The sequence below is a fragment of the Tribolium madens genome, unplaced genomic scaffold, assembly GCF_015345945.1.
Source record: "Tribolium madens isolate multiple individuals breed KSU strain unplaced genomic scaffold, Tmad_KSU_1.1 Scaffold_91;HRSCAF=231;Tcas5.2_LG7, whole genome shotgun sequence".
Taxonomy (NCBI): Eukaryota; Metazoa; Arthropoda; class Insecta; order Coleoptera; family Tenebrionidae; genus Tribolium; species Tribolium madens.
Window position 1 is genome coordinate 17,016,055 of NW_025401063.1, and position 23,976 is coordinate 17,040,030.

General features: G+C 30.3%; 1 protein-coding gene across 2 annotated transcripts; it reads right to left on the reverse strand.

Moving 5' to 3' along the window:
* Positions 1–17: 17 nt before the first annotated feature.
* On the reverse strand, positions 18–6,824 carry LOC123011579 (juvenile hormone esterase-like). Of its 2 annotated transcripts, none has more exons than XM_044409083.1 (7): positions 6,806–6,824; positions 6,035–6,205; positions 1,848–1,988; positions 1,641–1,797; positions 1,080–1,456; positions 687–1,028; positions 18–633 (listed from the first exon to the last, which is right to left on the reverse strand). In XM_044409083.1, exons 2-7 carry the CDS (start codon positions 6,167–6,169, stop codon positions 91–93), a joined length of 1,695 nt encoding a protein of 564 aa, XP_044265018.1. In that variant the 5' UTR covers positions 6,170–6,205; positions 6,806–6,824; the 3' UTR covers positions 18–90. The 2 variants fall into 2 exon arrangements, with proteins under 2 accessions (XP_044265018.1, XP_044265017.1); XM_044409082.1 differs by lacking the exon at positions 6,806–6,824 and adding an exon at positions 6,332–6,508.
* Between the last annotated feature and the right edge of the window lie 17,152 nt (positions 6,825–23,976).

A 23,976-nucleotide genomic window follows, 5' to 3' on the forward strand; every position in this document is an offset into this window, starting at 1 on the left:
AATTCATGACGCGTGTATTAAAAAAGGTGCACTTAATTTATTAAAAAACTTTTTCTTAGGTATAATAAACTTTAGTTAAATACTATAAAATCAACTGGAGTAGATCGTATCCCAGAACTGCATGCGTTCAAAATCAGGATTAGTTCCAGTCTTCAGTTCTTTCCCTATATCTATGAAGTGATTTTCTTCTTTGGTCACTGGACTCCACTGAACATTCATCAACAACTGATCGTTTTCAGGCGTTGGGTTTCCAGTCTTTGCGAAATTTGTCCATAATTTGACGAATCTTCGGACTGATAGTTCTTCTATACTATCTGGTTGCAATTTCGGACTTAAAAATGACGGAAATAGGTAACCGAGATCGTCAGCGTGACACACACCCGTTGGTCGATTATTCGGTAAGGAGTTTGCAATTTTCATGAAGAAATTCTTCTTTATGCCTTCACCGGATTTGTACGAGAGGAAGTAAAAAAGGAAAAGAACAGGTAAGGCTTTGGCTGTGCAGATCGTTTTGTAATAATTTAGAGATGTGTCGAGGGACATTCGATATAAATAAATCGGCTCTGTGCTGTGTTGTTTTTGGTGGTAAATACTTCTGTGGATTCCGTGAACAAACTGAGTGTCAGTTTTAAGCTAAAAATTTTCAAATTAATCTTGATTTAAATCGATTTTGACTATTTTGTTACCAAATACATATTGTCTATGGTTTTCTCGGAAGGAGTTTCCTCACCGAAATAAAACTTTTGGATTTTGTTAGCCACTTCTTTCGATTTTTCTGATCCTTTTTCCAGTTTCAAGTCGTAGTGAATTTCGGTTTCAAAATCTGTTGTAATTTTGGCGCCTGGTTGTAGTTTCCGGACCGCTTCGAAAAATATACCTTCCTTTGAAGCATAACCCATTATTAATGGTACATGGTTAAAAGTACCAGCTTTGATAATGTCAATGGGTTGCTGAGAGAGAAAAGCAGGCTCATTTGATGGTTTTTCCACAACTGGACAAAAAGGCCGTGTGAGATGTGCCGTAAAATTCTGAAATTTTTACATTAAATTCGAAAACACCTAACTGAATTAAACAAGTACATCTAGGGGTTTGTGTTGTGCTCTGATAAGTCGGTGTGGAGGAAGTGTTTTTAAGTATTCTAAAATCTTCTTTTCGTCTGTTTCTTTGTACCCCAAAGCGTTGGCCAAAACTCTCCCATTGCTGGTACCTTGAGCCCAACAATTCAAAGCACTTCCACTTTGACAAATCGCTTTGTGAAACAACCCTTTCGACATTGGTGACAGATACAAGAAGTGAACTGAGGCAGAGCCTGCACTTTCCCCAAAAATAGTGACATTATTGGGATCCCCACCAAAATTTTTGATGTTTCTTTGAACCCACTTGAGGGCGAGGATCATATCTTTCATTCCTGCATTTCCTGGAACTCCCAAAGACGGATCTTCCAAACTGAGAAACCCTGAAACAGTGTTTGTTTATAAAGCGTAATAATAAATAAATCAAGCGTTATCAAATCCGCTTCAGATAAACTTATTTGTTTAAATAATTTTCGTCAATTACGTCGTGAATTTTATCTCAGATTCTTCAATTGACGACATTTATTACAAAACCTAAACATGCAATTGACCCCAATTAAAACATACCAAAGGCTCCTAAACGATAGTTAATGGCAACCAGGACAATGTCTTCAGTCATTAAATATTCGGGGCCGAAAAATTCGCTTTTGTTTGAGCCGTACAAAAAGGCACCGCCGTGAACCCAAACCATGACGGGCTTAAGAGAGCCATTTTTATTTTCAACCTGTCAAAATTTTTTCATTAAAAATGATTTGTAATTGGAAGAAATATTACGTTTCGGGTGTACACATTTAAATTCAAGCAGTTTTCTTCCGACCCGATTTGGTAAGCAAAAAACATGTGTTTGGAGGGACATTCGGGTCCTTCTTGTGTTGCGTCAAGGACTCCATTCCAAGGCTCTGCTGGGACTGGTGCCTGGAAATATAATTTATATTTTTTTATTAAGGTTAATAAAGTATTTGCTATTATATTGTTTGGCCTTCGTGTCGTCAAATAATAATTAATATACGTCAGAGATAATTTATTAATTAGAAAACGACATGGTTCTTCATGACATTGAATGACTTACTCTGTAATTATACCTAATTATTACAAGATTTCAGTTACAGTGAAATTACTGTAACTGATAAAATCTTATTCCTTGACTAATGAATCATGGTTGACTTCTTTGTACTAATAATTAAAAAAAAAATCCTTCTTGATAATTTGCAACAATAGAAGAGTGACAAATTTCATATTCGCTAAAAATTGATTGAGTTGTGACTCATACTGTTATCGATTTTGCCAACACACACATTTCTATTATTATCTTTACTATTGTCACAATGATAAATTAACACACCACCAGATAAAAATAAACAATCATGGTACACTATTTATTTTGAAAATTTTTCAATAAAATTATACAGAGTGTTTGTTTTTTGAGCTCCTCCAAGATGGGATGTCAGTTATTATAAGAAGTCGGTTAAATTAGGGCAAAGTTGTGCATTTTTATGTTGAACAAGGAAAATTTAATGTGTAAGTTTTGGTTTTTGGGAAAAAAAACTGAAATTTGTAATTTTTGATTTTATTTTTTCAGGCGAAAACTAAAAGACCTAGACGTTTTTAACTTGGACGTTCTTAAGACACTTTTTTACAAGGAATCTAAATCTGTCATCGTATTTTCCAATATCAGAGTTACAACACTCAACTTTAGATTTTTTTATGGACGCCATATTTGGTTTCTGTTTTTTTGAAAGTCAAAAATTTTTTTAATCCGGTACATCTGACACTTTTTTAGTCTCCCCAACTGTCTTTTGTAGCACGATGTTTTGAAAAGTCTGGATTGACATTTTTTTAAATTTAAACATTGCTTTAAGAAATTTTTCATGATCGTTCCCTTAGATACTTAAGGTGAAAAGTGAAGTAAGTATATAAATTTTTCAATTTATATTATACTCAGCTTCGCTTCGTGTCGCAAAATTTGATCTCAGACCTGAAAAATAATTTGGCAGCGCACTTGTATCGAAAATAACTATTTAATTTTTTTTTGCAAGTCTTGAATTTTTTTTTCAGTACATCTGACACTTTCTTCGTCTCCCCAACTGTCTTTTGTAGCACGATGTTTTAAAACGTCTCGATTGTCATTTTTACTACCAAATTTAAACATTTCCCCTCTTCTTTTGAAAATCAAAAACTCAATACATTTAACTCTTTCTTTTTACTTCAAGCCAAAGTAATCCGAAGTAACCCAAAGTGGCCTAAACTGACCTGAACCGACCTGAAGCTACTCGAAATGACCTAAACATTATTTTTTACAATCTAAAAGATATTTTCCTAAATAAAAATGAAACTCTTAATCAATTAACAAACTAAATTTTGAAGGTATTGCATTCGAGCACTTTGTGTTGTTTTGTTCTGCGAAGAATAAATTCTAGTTTATCACGTTGTTCCTATTTCAAAAGCTTAGTTATTAAGACGGCAAGCTTGACGGAAATGTGACTTCCAGATCCAAATTGAACAGAACTGTAAAAATATAGTTTGTTAATTAAAATTGTTGATGTTTTTCCTAAGTACTCTTTGCAAAACTCTTCCTTTAAATTTTGATTAGCATCATACATTGTAATCAGTAACAAAAAGACTTTTCAAAATTACAGAAATCAAATGTGACGTCCATAAAAAAATCCAAAGTTGCGTTTGTATTTTCCAAGAGCGCCTTGGAAAATACGATGACAGATTTAGATTCCTTGTAAGAAAGTGTCTTAAAAACATCCTAGTTAAAAACGTCTAGGTCTTTTAGTTTTTGTCTAAAAAAAAATAAAAACGAAAATTACAAATTTCCGTTATTTTCTAATAAGTAATTCAAAAACTAAAAATGACACATTAAATTTTCTTTCAGATTAGTGTTCATCAGCATAAAAATGCGCAACTTTGCCCTAATTTAACCGACCTCGCATATTTTATAATAACTGTGATCCTTATGCTGGAGCTCGAAAAACCCTGTACATAAACACCAGTAGTAAATTTATTTGTATTTTTGACGTTGGCACAGAAATTAAATCGAGAATTAAATATTAGTTATAAGAACCTGTTTTAGAGAGTTGAAATCCAAGGTTATAGTTTCAAAACTGCAAATTTTGGAAGGTGATAAAATTATTTAACGATTGTTAAATCAAGTTTCAAATATTTTGTTCCAATCTTTTGATTTTTGTTGCAGTTTTCAAGGTTCATAACCATAACCAATTGTAAAATAACGCATTGATCACGATTTAATACAATTTTTAGCACCTTGATCTTGTTTTTGTTAACCTTGAGAACCTTGCTTTGTTGATTTTTTAAGTTTTTATTGATAAACAAAATCAATAAGAGATACAGACTTAATAAATTAAACTGCTCCATAAAAGTTAAGTAAGTGTGCAATAATTACAATAATTAAAAGTGAGATAAAGGATAATAACTTTTTAATTTTTTGATTTTACTGGATAATGCTTAGAAGAATAAAATTTGTTTGTTGTAAAAATAATACTTCTTTAACTTTTGTGGAGCAGTTTATTTGTAATTGGAAATAAATAATAAAATGTAACTGATTTTTTTAATGTAGTGATTATCTTATTTATTAGTTCATGAATTTCGATTTGAAATAACTGGTTTTTGAATGAGCTAACAGCATGGGCGTCGTTTGAAGGGGTACGGTGGGGCATAGCCCCCCCCCCCCTGGAAGTTAGCCTAAGACATTTTTTCGGATAAGTTTTATTCCGTTAACGGTAAACAATTTTTTTTCCAATTTTGTTGTGAAAAGCAACCATTGTGATATGTCATTTTAGTTGTCAAATGTGTTTAATTTTATCACTAGTGTTAAAAAGTGTGATATAAAGAAAACAAATAACACTATTTTCATAGCAACGCCACGATCTAGTATGATTTTGGAAAATTATTAAAATCACAGATTTTAAATTCGAATTTGATGCCTATGCTTTTCACAACCAAATTGGAAAAAATCTTGTATAAAACACGATTCAAAATGGCTGTTTTTTGCACACGTCTAGTAAAAAACAAGCTCATTTTGCAATTTGTGTTTTCTGAACATTTTTTATTAACATTTTTTTACTTTTATTGGTTGAGAAAAACGAAATTTAAAACTTTTGTTTCTTTAATTTTTTTATTTCTATTGATTATTGTTTTTTTGAATGTATTTTATTTTATGTTTTGATTTCCAAGTGTATTTATTAGTTCATGTTATTTACTGATTTGTATTATTTTATGCTTAACTTTTATAATTTTTATATTTTTTTAACTTTTACACTTTTATACTCCAATTTATGGTTTTAGAGATTTGTGTCTTATGGTTTCATTTATAATTTCCCTTGGAAAAAATACGGTTTTATGTTCCTATTTCGTATAACATGTTTTTGTGTTTGTAATAAAATATTATGTATTAAACTACGATGAGGTACCCCTTTCTAAAAAAAATTGTAACGACGCCCATGGCTAACAGTAACCTTAATTATCCAAAAAATATGGTGAAAAAAATTTATTCAAGTCGCATTGTAAGCAATTTTAATAAAATTGCATTTAACCAAGGTTTGTCCCACTTGTACAAATTAAGACCTACCCATTTAATTAATTAATGAAGGTTACCTATGGTCAACACCAGAGTCAACACGTTTCTCGGTCAATAATCTCTAGTAAATTGCTTATAAAAAAATCATTATGGGTGATTTTTTCAAAAAAATGATAAGGTTTATCAAGCATAATAAAACTACCTACAAAAGCCATTAAAAAGCTTCGATTAGCTTATCGAACGGATACACTTATTGTTACCCTTGGCAACAGAAAGATATACAACATCCGTCAACGAAAAGAATTTAGAGAAAAATCCATTAACTTGAATTAATAATTACACTTTTGTAATTTACATTTCAGTGAGTTATTTTAAGAATTAATGAAAAAAAAAATCAAAGTTGAATCAAATTTTAACTTACCTTAAATCTCAGGTCTCCAACTGGTGGTTTAGCATACGGTATCCCCAAAAAACTGTAAAACTTGCCCCCTTGATAATTTTCAGCAACTTTTCCTTTAACTTGACCCTCCTCTACTGTCACAATTGGAGCTGTCATTTTACTGATATAATTTACCGATCCACTGTGTGCACACTGTAATATATAACTGTTACTGGTGATTCTTAACTGGTTAGCCGAAACAGAGGTCGAAACCACGTGAAATCGGATGTGGATAACATTGGTTGGCGCTTATGTGCGTTATCTATTTATAAAACTTACTCGCAAAGGTGCCCATTTCAGTTTTGAACTAACTGTGGATGTGGAAAATTTGCTATTGCACCATTTCAAAACCGAAGGATATCTGTTCGCAATTTTTAATAACATGCTTGATTCGGTGTGTAAAATCAAACTGTTGAAAGATAAAATCTTGTCTGAGGGTTTATCGCAGAAATACAATCAAAGAAAGCAAAAAACTTATCGGTATTGATTATTGACGCGTGATTTGCTTCTTGTGTTTATAAACTCTGGCATGTGCAAGGCTCTTGTGTTAAAAAAGAAAATAAGACTATTTCTGGAGCTATTAAGAATCACAAGTTTCAACGAGAAACAAATTAAATGAATAAAAAAATGTTTAATTCGATTCCTTTTTTTACAAAAAATTAAAAAAATAGGTGGTATAAAACTGCATTTTTGTCAGTTTTGGTAAAGTTAATGTTCTCTCTTACTAGATTGGGGAAAAAATAACAGACTCACACTTGTTCTTATTTTTGAACTGACAATTTTTTGACACCTTTGACAGCTACTTCAATATAAACATAAAATTTTTATTGTTGAAAATTTTGCAACGATTTATTTTCATCCGGATAATAACAAACTTATACAAAAGCACAGATTAGGTAAACAATGATAAACTGTTTAGATAAAAAGACAAATTTATTTGTATTAGACAGATGCCCGATGACTTGACTAAAATTTACTAAAATGAGGCCAATTTGGGAGCTGCAAGAAATTGTTGCAATACAGGGGTTATTTTTAACCGTAATTTGGAAAACTAATTATCTATTACATTTTAATTTAGAAAATGCATGGTGCATTAGCGTAAAATTTATTTTGAAAAAAATTCACAGTTTCATAAATGTGGGCGGAAACACGTAACATTGTTGTAACACAAAAATATGAGCACATATTTAGATTAATTTAATTACTGATAAAATGGATTAAATTCCTGTTTTGCACATTACAAACATTGGAACTTTTTAATAAAATACGTAAAGTACCCAGCACGTGATTCAAATTAAAAAAAATGGATTGTTTCTTTTCCATTATAACCCAATCAATAATTTTTAATCGACTCTTATTCGACATTATCTACATCCTCTTAATGCAATCTGTATGTTTTGACTATGAGAATTTTGTTTACATGTCTGCAAGCAAAATTGATGTCTTGTAACGTCATTACTTTATCTAAATATTTTTCGCGTAAATTTACTTTGACACACTTAAGAGTAACTTTGGCAAATGCTAAATAAACGCCAGTGGTACTTGAAAACATTGTGGTTTTTTCTAAAAAAAATTATAATAGTTATTTATTCGACGAGTTTGAGTGTAAATCGGACGCATTATTTCACCGAGTGAATTATTAAATCACGAGTGCAACGAGTGGAATAAAGCGTCCGATTTACACTCAAACGAGTGGAATACAACATTTTATTCTTCGAATTAGACTCAACAAGGCTTAAACTTGCTTTAAATCTGTTAAAAATAATCTGACGTTTCGTATTGAGAAATGCCAAACAGTTGTGAAAACTTCCTTACACGGGAGAAAAACCGTAAATTTTGACAGTGTCGAAGAATAAAAAATTTGCTTATTCATTAGGAAAATTATGTAATTAATGAATGAATTAATTAATTAACTGAAGCTGATATCATTTTGCTTACGTCATCCCAGAATGGACTTTGAGCTTACGTGTTATCAGCGTTTTTATGATATGTTTGGAAGAGATGTTTTTTTGGAGGAAATCCGGGTCTGCTAATTAATCATCGAGGAAAACAGAAATAAACCGAAAATTTCTGTTACATTTATTAAAATAATAAATTTTTAAAGAATGACTTGTCTATTTTTATTTATTCTTAAAATAATGGTAATTACACAGAGCGACAAAAAAGTCATGTGACAACTTGACAAATTATATATCATTTTGTTCGTCTCAGTGAAACAAATCAAATGCACTAAAAAAAATTAAAAAGTCCACACACTTTGAACTAAATTTTTTTTTCTAATTTAAATGAATTTGAAATACTTTAATTTAAAAAAATCATTACTCAAAAATTATAAGGCCGATTTCTTTCAAATAAAAACTATTCTAAAGGGATAGACTTGCCCTTTAGAATGACATGCAATTTGAAATTGAATATTGGCGAACTTTTCTTCAAACAGTGTTCGAAGAAGTTCGAAGTCAGGGCCGCCGCAAGAGGTTTCAACGCCTGCGTGCAAATTTGAATTTGGCGCCCCCTTTTTTTGTTAATAAAGTATGAGTATTCCTTTGTACCTATAAAAAATATATTCACAGAGTTTTGTTAAGATTAAAAACTAAAGAGAATTTTTATTAAATTTGTTTATCAAGAAGTGTCAATAAATCAAAGTAATTAATTAAAAAGTATTTAAAATGTTGTTTTCTAGAGTTGTAAATAATCAAATAAGTTTTACATTGAAAATTTTACTTAAAAAAACTGTACTTTTCTAAATTTCATACTACCTATACAGTCCCGTTTAATCAAATTTGATAAGACCAAGAAGAGGACCAACGCTACGAAATAAAAATTCGGTTCAAGCCGAACAAAGAATTTATATATTTTTAAGCTTTTATTTGAATGATATTTTGTAAAATGAAATATTAGATTCTGAAGAAAATTTACACTTTTAAAACTCCGCATCATTTATTTTGTTTAAAATATCAACTCAAATTGTGATGAAAACAACTAATACGATTTTGTAAAGGCATGTAAAGGAATTTTATGGGTAGTAGCAATATTCCAAGAATCATCTTCAAATATTTTCATCAGAGTATAAAAAAGTCTACAGATATGATACCAAAATTGTTTAACTGCATCTATTCTGCTAGAAAAAACTAAACTTCATGAAATAATTTGAAAAAGTGATATAGTTTCATAGGAAACTTTACTACTTGTCACTTGCCTCCGCCCCCCTAATTAGAGTACACAATTTGTAATATCACCAATAGATTCATTAAAATTACTTCAGATGTAATCTTTTGTAAATTTATGTCCATCGGTTACGTAGATCATGGAAAAAAAGATCTTTTAGCTTTTTTTGGCTCACTTAGGAATCATTTCTGAACATAGGTCTTTAGTTTTTTTTTTCTTCCTTTGACGTAGGAGACCTGCCCCCAAAATCTTTCAATATTTTTTCCGGACATCTGGACCTCCAGTATGATGACTTTCTCTGCATATTGTGTTGTAGTTTGTTTTAAATTATGTTTATGTATTTTAATTTTTTTGCATCTTTTGTTGTTTGAGTAATTCAATTTTTTTATTTATGATTTTATTAAAATTTGTTGCTCGTCTGGCGCTCCCTGTATATGTATAGCGCTCGCGTGCGCCGCACGCCCTGCACCCCCGCTTGTGGCGGCCCTCTTCGAAGTAAATCGATGTAATCTAAGAACAACCCTACGAGTAAATTTTTTTTCTTGACCACCATCGTGTAGAGCATATTTTTATTCGTTAGAATCCAAATTTTTAAAATAATAAACCGATTAGTTTTCAAGATATGCAAAGCTGAATTATATTCAAGACGTGAAGCAATGTTTTCTAAAGTTGGTAGTGAAGAATAATCTTTCGTTTTATTTTTCTTTTCTTTTATTTTATTTCATTTTATATAGACTATAATTAAAGTTTTTTTTGTTTGTTGTCTTCCAATAATTATTTCCACAAACATGCAGTAAAGTAGTAACTACTTCTATAATTAGTTTTACTTAAAAACAACATTAAAATTTTTTACTTATTCACTAGAACAAACTATTTCCTCTTGACGCATTGTCGAGTAATTTCAAAGGAAATGGATTATTGTGGTTGTCAGTATTGTCTCTAAATCGCAGTGCGCGTTTAAATATTTTTCATTAAAAAAAATTATATAATTAAGAATATTTGCACCACTAAACTGGTGGTTAATAAAATCTATTTTAATTTAAAACTGAATCAATAAATTATTCACTGTGAATTACAGGGCTTGTAAGAAGTCCGAGTTTCAAAGACATCCCTTTAAAGCTTTCAGCTTTTCTCGAGCGTATGTGCTTTCCGAGCTTGAGTGTTACGAAGCAATCACGGTAAAAGCTTCCTTCGATAAATGTTTACCACCGATAGCAAGCTGACGTTTTTAAATTATTCAAATGCGTTCAGCATTGTCTTCTTATCACACTTGACTTAAAATAAATCATAATTTCGAACCAAGACGAAAATTTTAAATTATTCACGGTGAACTTCAATTCACACTCAGTAAGTCTGAAAGTTAAATAACCATTTCCCCTCCACTTATCTTTGGAAGTGCGCTCTGGTAAATATTTCACCAGGAAACCCTTTCTAACTGAAATGTTCTCGACATAAATTAATTTCGATATTGCAAATGCGAGTTATTATAGGCAACAAGTTATACAAACAGGATGCGTTTATGTGACTAAGATTGCCGTGTTGTTTGGGTGGTTGTCTATAATAAAGTTAAGGATTTCTTTGGAATATTTTGAACAGTAATATGGGATCAATAAATAGTTTGCGCAAAAGTATAAAATATTTCAAATAAAACTATTAAATCTTTGCTTAAAATTTTGTAAATCTGGAATGCTTTCTTGTCAAAGAATGTTATCTCGAAACTTTGAGAAATTCTTTTGGTAAAAAGTGTTCTCTTCTCACACCACAGCTACTCGAAGAATTTTCCGTTTAATTAAAATCCTTTTTTTCTGTGTTAAAACCTGTTTTACAAGATGCACTTATTTTTGTCTAAATTGGAATTTTTGATTCCAGATATGACATGAAAATTCTTTGAAAAATATTTTAAAAGCAAGGAAATATGTATAAATGGCTGACTCCATGCTTAAAATTCCACATAAATTGTACTTAATGTAAGCAAGAATTTGAAATTTACATGTATTGAAAAAAATATATTGTATCAAATTGCGATGGTATCTTTACAAATTGTTCAAGAAATACATGGGGGCCATTAACTGGATACATTCAGTGGGCATTTATCTATGTGTAAAAAATTGTAGGTAATGGTTTTGTAAAAAATCTCAAATACTTTTAATATAAAATTTACTTACGCAGCCAAATCATTCTACTAAAAACTTTTTGTTTATTGAATTGATTTGTATTTTGCCACGCGATTACATATCATATGTTTGTATTTCCATTAAATTAAAAACAGTTTGAATGCTAGTTTTTGTTAAACGCCCAAATGATTACAAACTGGGATTCATTTAATTAACCTGTCACAACTTGCTAATAAGTATTAATTAAATGGAAAATTTGTTGTTAATTTATGTAAATTTTTCAGCAAATAAATGAGATCGATCGAGAGCTGGAGAATTAATACAATGAAATGTTTACCCAAAGTGTGAGAAAATTATTTTCAGCTAAAATTCTTCGATAAGCATCAAGTTATAAATTAAACACCGTGTCGGTAATTTAAGTATTTGCAATTTAAAGTGTGGAAAATTAATTAGCCACATTGGAAAATTTACCGTATTTTAGAACCATGATGAAATTAACGAATTGGTTTTTTGTGGCCGACCACATTTGCAAACAAAATTTTTACTTTTGAATAAATTAATTAAACTTAACATTCAATACCGCGCTTTACACACCAATTGTTTACTACCTTCCGTTTTGCTTTTGCAACCGAAACCACAAACCCACCAAATAGGACGTGGTTGTTTGTGCTTGCAAACACATCGACGATAGTTGAATGGAGAATTGATTGCGAAGAGAGAAATGGTGGTACGTGCCAAAATCGTGCTTGAAATTTTTGTTCAACTGTATTTACATACATTTTTCTTAACGTGCAATAACACTACTCGTATTAAGCTTTTCTTTAGTAAAATTTGAGAAATGTGAAGTGCAAGAATGTAAAGGCTATTTATTCAATGGCGTTATCTGACATGATTACACACGTATTCACTCGTCGGAGAGTGAGTTTGAGCAAGCATTACCGGAAACTCCGGTATGTGAAACGTTTTGAGATTTTTTAACAAAAAATAGTTTGCTCATCCTTTTTGTTTTTCTCCGTTTTAATATTCAGGGTGTCCCAGTCACTTGAAAAAGTCCATTAGAGTGACTTTTAAATAGTAAAATTAAAAAATATATACAAGGTGATTCACGAGAAATAATGAGCCTGACTAAATTCTCGATGCAACCACCATTACTTTTCGCAAGTTGCTTTGCGACAAATGTAAACGAGTAATACATTCTGGGGCTCATTTTTTGAGAAAATAATATTGGTTAAAACCGCATTCCGCTATCGTCTTTTGTTTTCGACTTACAGACAAAAGTTGACATTTTGGCGAAATCTAAAAAAACTTATATCTTCGTTATTATAGAAGATACGGATTTGAAATAAAGACATTATACAGGCACTTTTTACGAGGAATTTAATAATGTAGTTAACAATTTTTTTCAGTTATTAGTTTAGCCGTAATAAGATAAACTTGTATTTTTTTAAATGAAAATCATAGGCGGCTATGGCAATTTTGAAAAGCTTATTTTTTTCTGATCTAAAAAATATATATTTGTAACAAAATATTTTTTTATAACTATATTTAAAAAGTGAAATACATATTTTGTGTGATAATAGTTGGCCATGGAAAAACTATTTCACTCCAAAACTCAATAAGAGTTTTGTGAACTGTAAAATAGATGAAAAAATAGATAAAATTATAAAGATTTAAAAAATACGATACGGTAGAAGCATTGAACAAATATCTGAGCGCCTCAGAACACAATTATTACATATTTTTAAAAAATCCAAAAATAGGAAAAACAAATGTGTCAACAGTCAACACAATTTGAAAAAACATTTTTTTGATGATCTAATGGAGGTAGAATAACGTTTCACATAGACGGAATTTGGGTATTTGAATAGCCATATCGTCATATTTGTGTCATATAAAATATATTTTATTGAAGAATTAAAGCGGCATTTTTTTACAACACTCTGTGTATCATTAGAAGTTGCAATGGTAATGTTAGCTTGTTTAAAAACAAAGAAATGTTATTAGTCGCCAATAAGTTGATTTAAAATTTATTTTACATCTTTTCTATTACTTAGTACTTAGAAAACTCTTTCATTAGTGACACTGGTTGAATAATATAGTTTAAATCTTTTTAGTTGAAGATACAACATTTTTTCATGGCCAACTGCGAACAAAAATCAAAGATAATTTTTTGCTAAAAATGTATTATAATAATTTGTTACAAATATATATTTTTTAAATAAGAAAAAAACAAGCTTTTTTAAAATGACATAGCCATCTATGATTCCCATTAAAAAAAATGCAAGTTTATTTTATTACGGCTAAACAAACAACTGAAAAAAAATGTTAACTACATTATTAAATGCTACGTAAAAAAGTGCCTGTATAATGTCTTTATTTCAAATCTGTGTCTTCTATAATAACGAAGATATGATTTTTTTTAGATTTCGCTAAAATGTCAATTTTTGTCTATAAGTCGAAAACAAAAGACGATAGCGGGATGCGGTTTACACCAATATTATTTTCTCAAAAAATAAGCCCCAGAATGTATCACTCGTTTTTGACTAAACCTCTTAGTTTCGGAGATTCCCTATTCGGACATCCAAAATGCAGCACCCTGTACAGCGTGTCTCAAAAAAAGTTACAATACAAACTTGTGTTTTTTTCTTAGCGTTTTTGTTTGTAGATTTTTATGTCAATGTTTTTATTAGTTCATTTTACTTAGTTTTAAAAATAAGACGTTTTTTTTTTAATAATATACAAATATACACTTTTAAAAAAAAAGACATCTAGAAATATTTTTTTACAACCGCAAAGAAGAAGGTGCAAGCTATAAAGTTGTAACATTTTTTTAGTGTGTTGCATTTTCAAAGATAAAAAAATAAAGGCGTTTGTTAAAAGTTCAATAACTTAAAAAAATTAAATGTAACACCTTATTTTTATTTTTGCATTTAATTTTTTTTTAAAAATATATGTATAAACTATATTTGAAACATAACTATGGTAAAAGAAAACATAATTTTCTTGCCGATGACCTCTCGTCCTCCAAGCTTTATATTCTTATAAAACATAAATAACACGTCAAATAGGGCAACTGTTTTCATCAAGATCTGAAGGGTTTTCGAAGATCGGCACAAAGGTTTTTGGGATGAAAGTATGTTAGGAAATTACTGTTGGACTGTTATAAAGAAAACTGATCCAAAAAATTATAAAACATAAAGTAAAATAACTCATTTTTGATTTGTTGTTTGATGGTTTGTGTATTTCTGTTAATTACATACATATTTCTTAAATGTGACGTGGTGGATTTTTTTTTTTGAACTCAGTACCTCAAAACCTATAAGAAATTATAACTTTCAGTTTAGGTATAAAAATCGTGTAAACTAGTGTGTTATCAGTCGTACCAAATTTTGTAATTTTATCTAAAATGATTTCTGAAATATTAAAATAATTAACCCATTAAAAACACACCTTTTTCAGAGGGTTTAGCTCCCTTACAAAATATTTTTTTTCACAATGACCAATGTAATACGCCGATTACTAACCTTTCAAAGATTGGGAAACACGTCATTATATCTCATGAGTAGTCATGAGGAGTGATAACATTACTTCTCTTGGAGGGTAATATGCAGGATTACCAATGTTTTTTTAAGATTAGAAAAATACCGCGAATTTTTTCTTTCAAACTGTCAAGTTACGCATAATATTTTGCTAAATTAAATAAATAAATCATAAAATAAAATAGAAAACATTTGAAAATTAACACTTGTAGGTAAAATTTAACAAATCAGTAACTACCTATACAGTATGCGCCAGAACTCGCGCCCCAGAGAAAAATATTATATAAGGTACTAAGGTAAAAATGTTAAAAAAAATTTATCTATAAAAATTTCGAAGTTATGAGGGTTTAAAGTTTGCACTTTGACTCTATTTATTTCTATCGGAAAAATAATTTTCCAAGTTTTTTTGCTATAAGCTATTAAAAGAGGAAACAAGAAAGCTGTATCCTAAATCGTAACTCTGTTCAATGTTATTTTTGGCTTTTATTGGCAAGATTTTTGTCCCTTTACTAAATAATTGTAAAAAAAACATATACAAGATCATCAGTATCATTAAATAGATATAAAAAAATATCAAATGTCAAAAAATATATCTCAAAATTTTTTGACAGATAGAATTTTTTAAACATTTTTTTCATGTTCCTGGTATCTTACTTTACTTGAAAATTTTTTCTGGGGCGCGAGTTCTGGCGCACCCTGTATAAACAGTCAAGTTTTTACCATGACGACAGTAATAATTAAGTTATTAGCAAACTAACAATTATTACAAAATTGTAACTGTTCACTTCAAATTCTATTTTGAAAAATATTAAACTTCCATGCTTTGATATATTTTGATTTCAATAATCCATTCAAAAAACTAAAATCGGACATTTATTTTGGAACGGTGGAAGTTGTATTTTTTCATTTTTTCTATTTATCGACATATAGTGTAGTGGACGATTGGTCCAACGTTTATCCAAAATTTCATTTAGTTGTAAAAAAAAGAATTTCTCTATTAAAACAAATAAAGTATCGGCGTTTATAAGCTTATAATTTTTACGACATTCCTAATAAACTCTAACAGTTTGTTCTACTTACTACATCCAACAACACCAATGCAATTAAAGTGCGAGAGACTGAGTTTTGTTGGGGCATTTTATGCTTTCCGTTTCCATTTTAGGCAATTTCCGTTCTTTGCGAAGAGGGAATAGATAAAGTAGGCTGAAGTAAAGTTGGTAACCCTAACAATAACCATCAACATTAAAAAAAACAAAATAAAAGTCTTGAAATAATCAAACCATACACTCCAGATTGGCTTAAATGCATTTTGCAGCAATCGGTTTAGTGCTATCATATTTCAAATCGATTTAGAAATAAAAATTGAACTCTTTTATATAAATTATCATATTAGCCCAGTCAAATTAGACAAATCGGTGGAAAAAAATCCTAGAGAGTTGGAATTTTTTTTAAACGCTTTCTTTACACTTGGGTAGACATATATCAAAAGTCCTCGAAGGTGGTGGGCGAGCTCGAGGAGGGAGAGGGGGTTAAAGGTGTCTTTTTTGGTTTTTGGCTTATATCTCGGAAATTATCACTCCTATAGGTTTTTATCTACTTATCAAAATTAAATCTTATAAAATTTGCTACAAAAATGGTCTTTTGCAATTTTGTTGTAGGGCTAACCGTAAGCGAGTTATAGAGCAGAAAAAACATCATTTACAAAAATGTGCTTTATCTGCATTTAAAACAGAATTAGTCTTGTAATTTAAAAAAAAACTGACAGTAAATTGAATTTACTGGGTCCAATACTTCATTAAAGGAAGGGGGATTTCCTAGGGTCTATAAATACAAGCTCATCGTTTATGTAATTTATACAGAATTTTCTGTAAAAGTCTATTTCTGCATCAAAATTTCCTACAAAAATAGTCCCATTCATTTTTGTCGTAGGACTAACCGTAGGCTTCAAAAGTTTGGAGTCTACATAAAATAGCATTAAAAATCCTTTGAAACACATTTCATTAGTATTTATATGTGTAGAGGGTTCCCCAACTAAGCTGGTCTGCCTGAAAGGTGTAAACATTTGAACGGAGATATAAATAAAAATTTTGGATGAAAGAGAGAATCAATATTTAAGGGGGTTAAATGGGGTGTAAATGTTAAAACAAAGATATAAACATAAAATTCTTTAGAGGTGTAAAGCGACACTAACATCAGATTTTTCGAAAATTAGTTTTTAAGGGATAAAACGAGGTACACATTTAAAGGGATATAAAAACATTAAATTTAGAAAATATGATCCTTATAGAGTGTAGAAGTGCACTTTTCAAATTTCAATGACATAAAATAGAGTTTAAACGCTTAAAAACAAAATTAGAAACATGAAATTTCGAATTTTGCGAGTGCAGAAGTACACTGAGACGACACTTTATGAAAATCAAGATTTAACATTTATCCATAAACATAGCCCATGCGAAGAACGAGACTACTATAACTGAATCCTATATATAACATAGGTAATTATCTAGCTTTTTAGAGTATCTAAGCCTATGGAATGGGTTTGTGAACGGGCTTTTTCCCATTTTATATCAGAAATACACGTAGACAAAGTCGCAGGCAAATGCTAGTACAGCATATAAGGATGACTCGGAAGACTTGATAGGCCCTCGTGGCACCTTCTAATAAACTGTTGGATCCAATACATTTAATTTACTCTAAGCTTTATTCAAATCATCGATATTAAATCATATATATTAGTAATATTGTACTGAACAAGACTGTAATTCGGTTTTCAATGTTTAAGTTGAAGACGAAGATGCAGCATATGAGGATGACTCGGAAGACTTTATAGACTCTCTAATAAAGTGTTGCACCCAATAAATTCAATTTGCTTTCAGTTTTTTCAAATCATAAGATTAATTCTGTTTTAAATGCGGATAAAGCACATTTTTTTAAATGATGTTTTTTGTCAGCCCTATAACTCGCTTACAGTTAGTCCTACAACAAAAATGCAAAGGACCATTTTTGTAGGAAATTTTGTAGGCTTTAATTTTGATAAGCAGGCAAAAGCCGTTAGGAGTTATAGTTTCCGAGATATAAGCAACAAAACAACAAAGGACACCTTTAGCCCCCTCCCCCTCCTCGAGCTCGCCCTCCACCTTTGGGGACTTTTGATATATGTCTACCCAAGAATAGAGAAAGCGTTTAAAAAAAATTCCAACTCTCTAGGATTTTTTTCCACCAATCGCCCTATTTTTGTCTAATTTGACTGGGCTAATATTTGCGTGTTATAAATACTCCTGAGTACCGAAAAAAATTTAATTCATTCGAAATTGTATTAAAATTGAATTCACGCAGAGCTGCGTCACGAACAATGCCCTATAATATCTGATCTGTTCGCATCTAATATAATTATCGAAATAAATGTGTGGTGAAAGTAATGGGGTTGACACGGTCGAAAAGCTTTTATTCACAAGGGCGATCTACCTGATTATTAAGGCAACCAATCAAATGTGAAGCAGCCATTAATGACCGGTAGTCGTTCTGTTTGGGTAATCACATCAACGTGGCCATTTTACAAACGCATTCCGGTCCTGACAGCTCTAATTATAAAAATTTATTAAAAATTGCGATTTTGCCAAGAGCTCGGTGTGGGGGCTACCTACTTGTGGAGGTCTGCAGCTGCAGCTGATTTATAATGTTAGTCTGCGATGCTTTATCGATGCTTATATGTATCAAACAAATTGATTCTAGACCGGATCCTCGCTACTATATATTTATTTACTGTTTTATCTTAATCTATGAAAGCTCATACTTTGATTCCAAGGGCGTCGTAAATCAACCGTAATGCTGCATGACTTTATTGCTGAATTTTCGACAAATTCCTTGTTTTTCGTTGATAAAAATTGGATTTAATGGCGCCGTAAAGGCTGGAATTTTGAGATTTGGCCCCGTTTTATGCAATGAGTGGCTTTACCTGCCTAGTTAGTTTCGAGATCGATCATTTTATTATCCGTCGTAAAAGTGAAGATAGACGAAATAAACTGTTTTTATTATACATTGGTGCACACGTATGTTGTACATCACGGGGGAAAAATTGTCATTAAATATATTGGTTTTTCAGTAGGCCGAGATTATCTGATAGCCACGCTTTTATTAAACACGGGACGAATTTATAGACTCTTAAAAGTGAGATCATTATTTTTAATAACACCACAAATTAAACAGTGTGAAATAACGAATTTTTTCCTCCCGATAATTCCCAAAGTTCCTGGAAGTGCGGCAATTAAATAATAAAAACGTGTCGAAGCTGTTGCAGTAAATCATTTATTGCGCTGAAAGCAAACAATGGTTTTACATTAGTCAATTTATTTTCAGGATTATTAACTTGTCCGTTCATTCAAACTCAAGACTATATATCATCATTACGCGGCTAATAGTTGTTAAAAATAGGTAGTAAATTTGTTACTGTCACCATTTAGAAACCAAGTCAGGCAGTCATGAATGACGATGTCGCGCTTTTATTAAATACGCAAAATTTTCATCACATACCTACGTCCTGAAACTTCATAATTATAATCGATTTCCATTAAATTTTGCGTCTACCTTAATACGGGCATCAGATTTATTTTTTATCCATTAACTTACATAAAGGCTGCTTTCAAGCGCTTATAAGTGAAAACGCGCTACATGTCCTTACACTTTCATTAAAACGACGCTGAAAGCTCGACAACTTTTAAAATTTCACACTAGAGTTATAATAATTAATTTCCTGTCATTATCACCTAGCTCATATTCATAAAATCTCATATTAAGCGCCTCTATAATTTTTCAACATTTAGATGGAAATAAAATTAAACTCAAGACACCCCAATTTTTATATTTGTAGTATTTTTTATATTATTGAAACCATCATCATTGAGGTACAGATTTCAATTTTTTTTAACTTTAGACAAAAGAAGAGTTTTTGGGGATGCTGAATAAATAGGCGATTTGAAAGCCTATTTAATGGTCTTTTTTACTTTTGGTGTTGCTTTTTGGCAATTGTCTGTTCAGAAAAAATTAGGTTCATTTTTAATGCTAAATCGAAATTTGGAACCCCAATCCATCGGTCTTACTTTTCCGAATTTGTTTTTCTCACAAAAATGTGATCAATTCAGAGGTACTCTTCCCATCATAAAAAAATTTGAAAATTTTGAAACAAAAAAAAATTACATTAATATAACCTTATACTGTTTCATGGTGCATTTAGGCTTACCTCTTATGTTGTCGTTAAAATACGCTTCATCCATAAAGTACGTCGTCAATTTTGTTGAAGTGTTTTCATTCAAGTTGATTTTTGGTTTAAAGTTAAGCAAAATCGATTGAAAATAGCACAAACTGCTTCATTTCAGCGTAAAATTTGGATTGAAGCAATTATTTTTATAAAATACATTAATTTTTAATGAATTCTCACTAAAATCGAGCAAAATCAGATTGAAAATAGCTCAAATTGCTTTATTTTGGAAGAAAACTCTTTTTCAATACATTATTTTATTGACTCTTATGAGTCTAGAAAATACGCTGATGCATATTTTTTGTCAATTTTGACATTATTTTGACATAATTCTTGATAATAATTTCTGAATTTGTAAAATTTCTAATTCAATATTAGTGTTGCAAAAAATCTTGAAGACAATACGTGTTTTATAGTTTAAAATTCTCAGCCTTCAGCCTCCCTCCGGGAGCTCGAATTTAAACTACTCTAGTTGTCTTAATAGCTAAAAAATTAAATTAATAAATAACAAAATGTTCTTTTACAAATCACAAAGAAAATTATTTGTTTTAAAGTAGCCACCTTAGTCTAGAAGAAAGAACAGCTGAATAAAATCTATAAAATAAAATAAAATAAAATATTGAGGTGTCTTACTGCAACACAATTAATTAGATTTAACAATTGGAATACTCTTAGAAAAATCTGTTTTGTATTTGATACGCCGTTATTTGTTCCTGTCATTTTCTCAACTTTTTATTTCTGTCTGAACCGTAGCAAGTACACTATTTACAAAGAATTGCATTAACTAGTACAACGAAAGCATAATCCACTTGTAAACTTCAAAGCAAGTCTTAATAGAATTTACTCTTTGATGAACAAGTTTATACGCTTTAAAATTGAATAGAATAATATTATAATATTAATTTCAGTTTCTGATACGGAATATTAACATTCGTTGTGCCACAGTTATACATAAAATTGTAAATTTATCAAATTTTTTAATCGTTTTCTTGAATAACGCAATTCGACTAGAGTATGTACTGTCAAGAAACTTTTAATTAACAAACTTTATTTACACGAAGCGAACACCAATATTACAATTTTACGTGGAACTATTTCTGAAATGAAATACTTTGGAAGCTTCGTCAGAAAATAAAAAAAGAGGAGATCCTATAAAGGGTGAGTCATATATAATAAAGATCCTAACCGATATTCAGACGCAACCCAAAATACATTCTCAGATACCATTACGCGTTAATTAATATTCTGTTTGTAATTTTTCAAAGATATACCTGTGATAGTTTTGTAGTGAAAATTGAGTCAGAAGGAAAGAACTTAGAACCAAGGGCTGTGTTTTTACTTGAGCAAATTTATAATTATTCCCTAAAAAACCGAAGATGGTCTGAAGTTACAGTACGTTATTATATTGCGTGGAGGTACACTTCTCCAAAAAATTATGAATTTGAAAGAAGTCAGTTTTTAAAAGCTCCATCCAAAATAACTTTGAACAGATATATTGCGTGTTTCAAAAATGTGTGGCATAATTTTAACCACGAATACCCCTCTACAAATGATAATAGATAGCACAGTATTTAGTGACCTACCTCAAAAAATATTCCAAAAATCGGTATGAACAAAATGATTTTTTGGTGGTAAAGTGTAAAGTTTAGTTTAAACCGAAATAACTCGAAAGCGGTACATTTTAGCGATATAAAATAAGAATACTTTTTTATGAAAAAATTATTGGGCTTTTGATTTTTGGCATCAAAAATGCATGTTAATAGGCTGAAAGAAGAGTTATGTCCTAAAAACTGGAAGGGTCCCATTGTCACCGGAAATGTATAGCTTTTACAAGACTTCCGTTTATACTATATCAAAGAGTGTCTTTTTCTCCTCTGACATGCAAAGTTTCATAATAATAGGATAAACGATAACAAAAATATATCCAAAAAATTATTTTCCATACCGATTTTTGGGAAGCTGTAATTTTTCAATTTTTTGAGGTAGGTCAGTAAATACTGTGCCATCTATTCTCATTTGTAAAGGGGTTTTCGTGGTTAAAATTATGCCACACATTTTTGAAACACGCGATATTATAAGTTTTCTCAAAGCAAAAAAATAATAGAGAATAATAGAGAACTAATTAATAGAGAATAAAATTAATCCTTGTGTTTTTTATTCGAAGTATTGAAGAAATAATAAAGAGTTATTGTAATTTTCTTGTAAATTTGTAAAGATTAAAAATAATTATCAAACCCAAATGTAAATATTCAATTTTTTTAATAAATAAAATTATACAGGGTGTTTCACAGACCTTTACGAGGTTTGCGCCTAATGTACGCACTCAAATATACAAAAGTCACAAAACCCTGGATACAAAATATACACTTCTAACTATTTAATTTTTGGAAACCCATGATAGTAGTTGTCAAACTAATCACTATTTCATTAATAATCATAAACTGCAGTTTTTCAGAAACAATCATCATTTGCTTTATCAAGAGACGGCATGAATATGATTCTAGTTTATCTATCTTAATCACTAACTAACTAAAAACATAGCAATTTTTTAAAGGGTGAACAAACTAGAGAAGATTATTCAATTTTTTAAAATTTGTAATCGAGTTCGTATCGGAATCTGTATTATTGAATGCATCTTTCAGGCAAAGGCCTCGTAAAATTACGTGAAACATCCTGTATTTGCTTAAAAAATGTTATAATTTCTGATGTTTTTGGTCTAGTTCTTAGAAAAAATTACAATCAACAAAAAAATTATTATACAACCCATGAAACACAAAAGTAAATAATTTTTGTATACAAAAATTTATCGAGGTTTCAAACCAAAGTAACTTGTCGCTCCCCTAGCGGCCATTTTTTTGACATTGCGTAGACTTTTTATTACTGTCAATCAACGCAGACGATGGAAAATGTAATGCTTTTTTTGAATGTTTATATCTCTCATGACTCAAGAATTAAAATTATGAAAAATGTGGTTCAGAAAAGTGGGCAAGAATCTGAAATCAGTAAAAACTTAAGTTTGTCTCTGGCGCACACCAATGTTTAGTATAAAAATAAGTAAAAAACAGTGTCTTCGTCTTTTGAGTGTCAGATTTAGAAGACAAAACTAAAAATTTGATTGAATTAAATTACAATGATCTACAATGTTTTTTTAACCCAAACAAAAATCCGTCGAAATCCGACAAAGAATAACAATGTGAAAAATTGCAAAATTTTAATTGACCGGTTAACTTTGTTCTATAACGATTTATTTTTTATAATGGATACAAAAATACGTTGAATAACGATTTATTTTTTAAAATGGATACAAAAAAATTACGTTAAATGAAAAAATACAAAACATTCGAGTGTGAATTGTGCGTTAGATTTCTAACACTCAGTGAGAAAAGAAATCGCACAGGTTTTCGTCCTCGTACGATATTGCCAATTTTCGAGCATACAGGGTTATTCATAAATATGAAGCAATATTTGAACCTCAAGAATGATCTATAAAATGATGTTAATTTAAATAATAACTCGTGGCCTATCTCTACTGATAAGAATTTTACAGCCCTCGGAATGTGGGTATGGAAATTTGATTTTTTTGTAATAACTTTGGAACTATTTGACCAAATATTATAAAATTTGGAACATTTCCCTGTGACAATATACCCTTTGAACTGGTAATCACGAAAACCGGATACATCCACTCAATTTCCTGTTCCAACAGTTACAGGTCACATTTCCTGTGTTTTTTCATTTTTTTGCTCTCTTAACACCAATTTTTTATTACCCAAATCGATAGAGTAATTAATTTCGATTAAAAAACGCATAACCTTTAATACCCCTAAAATTGACCGTTTCAAATATATTTTA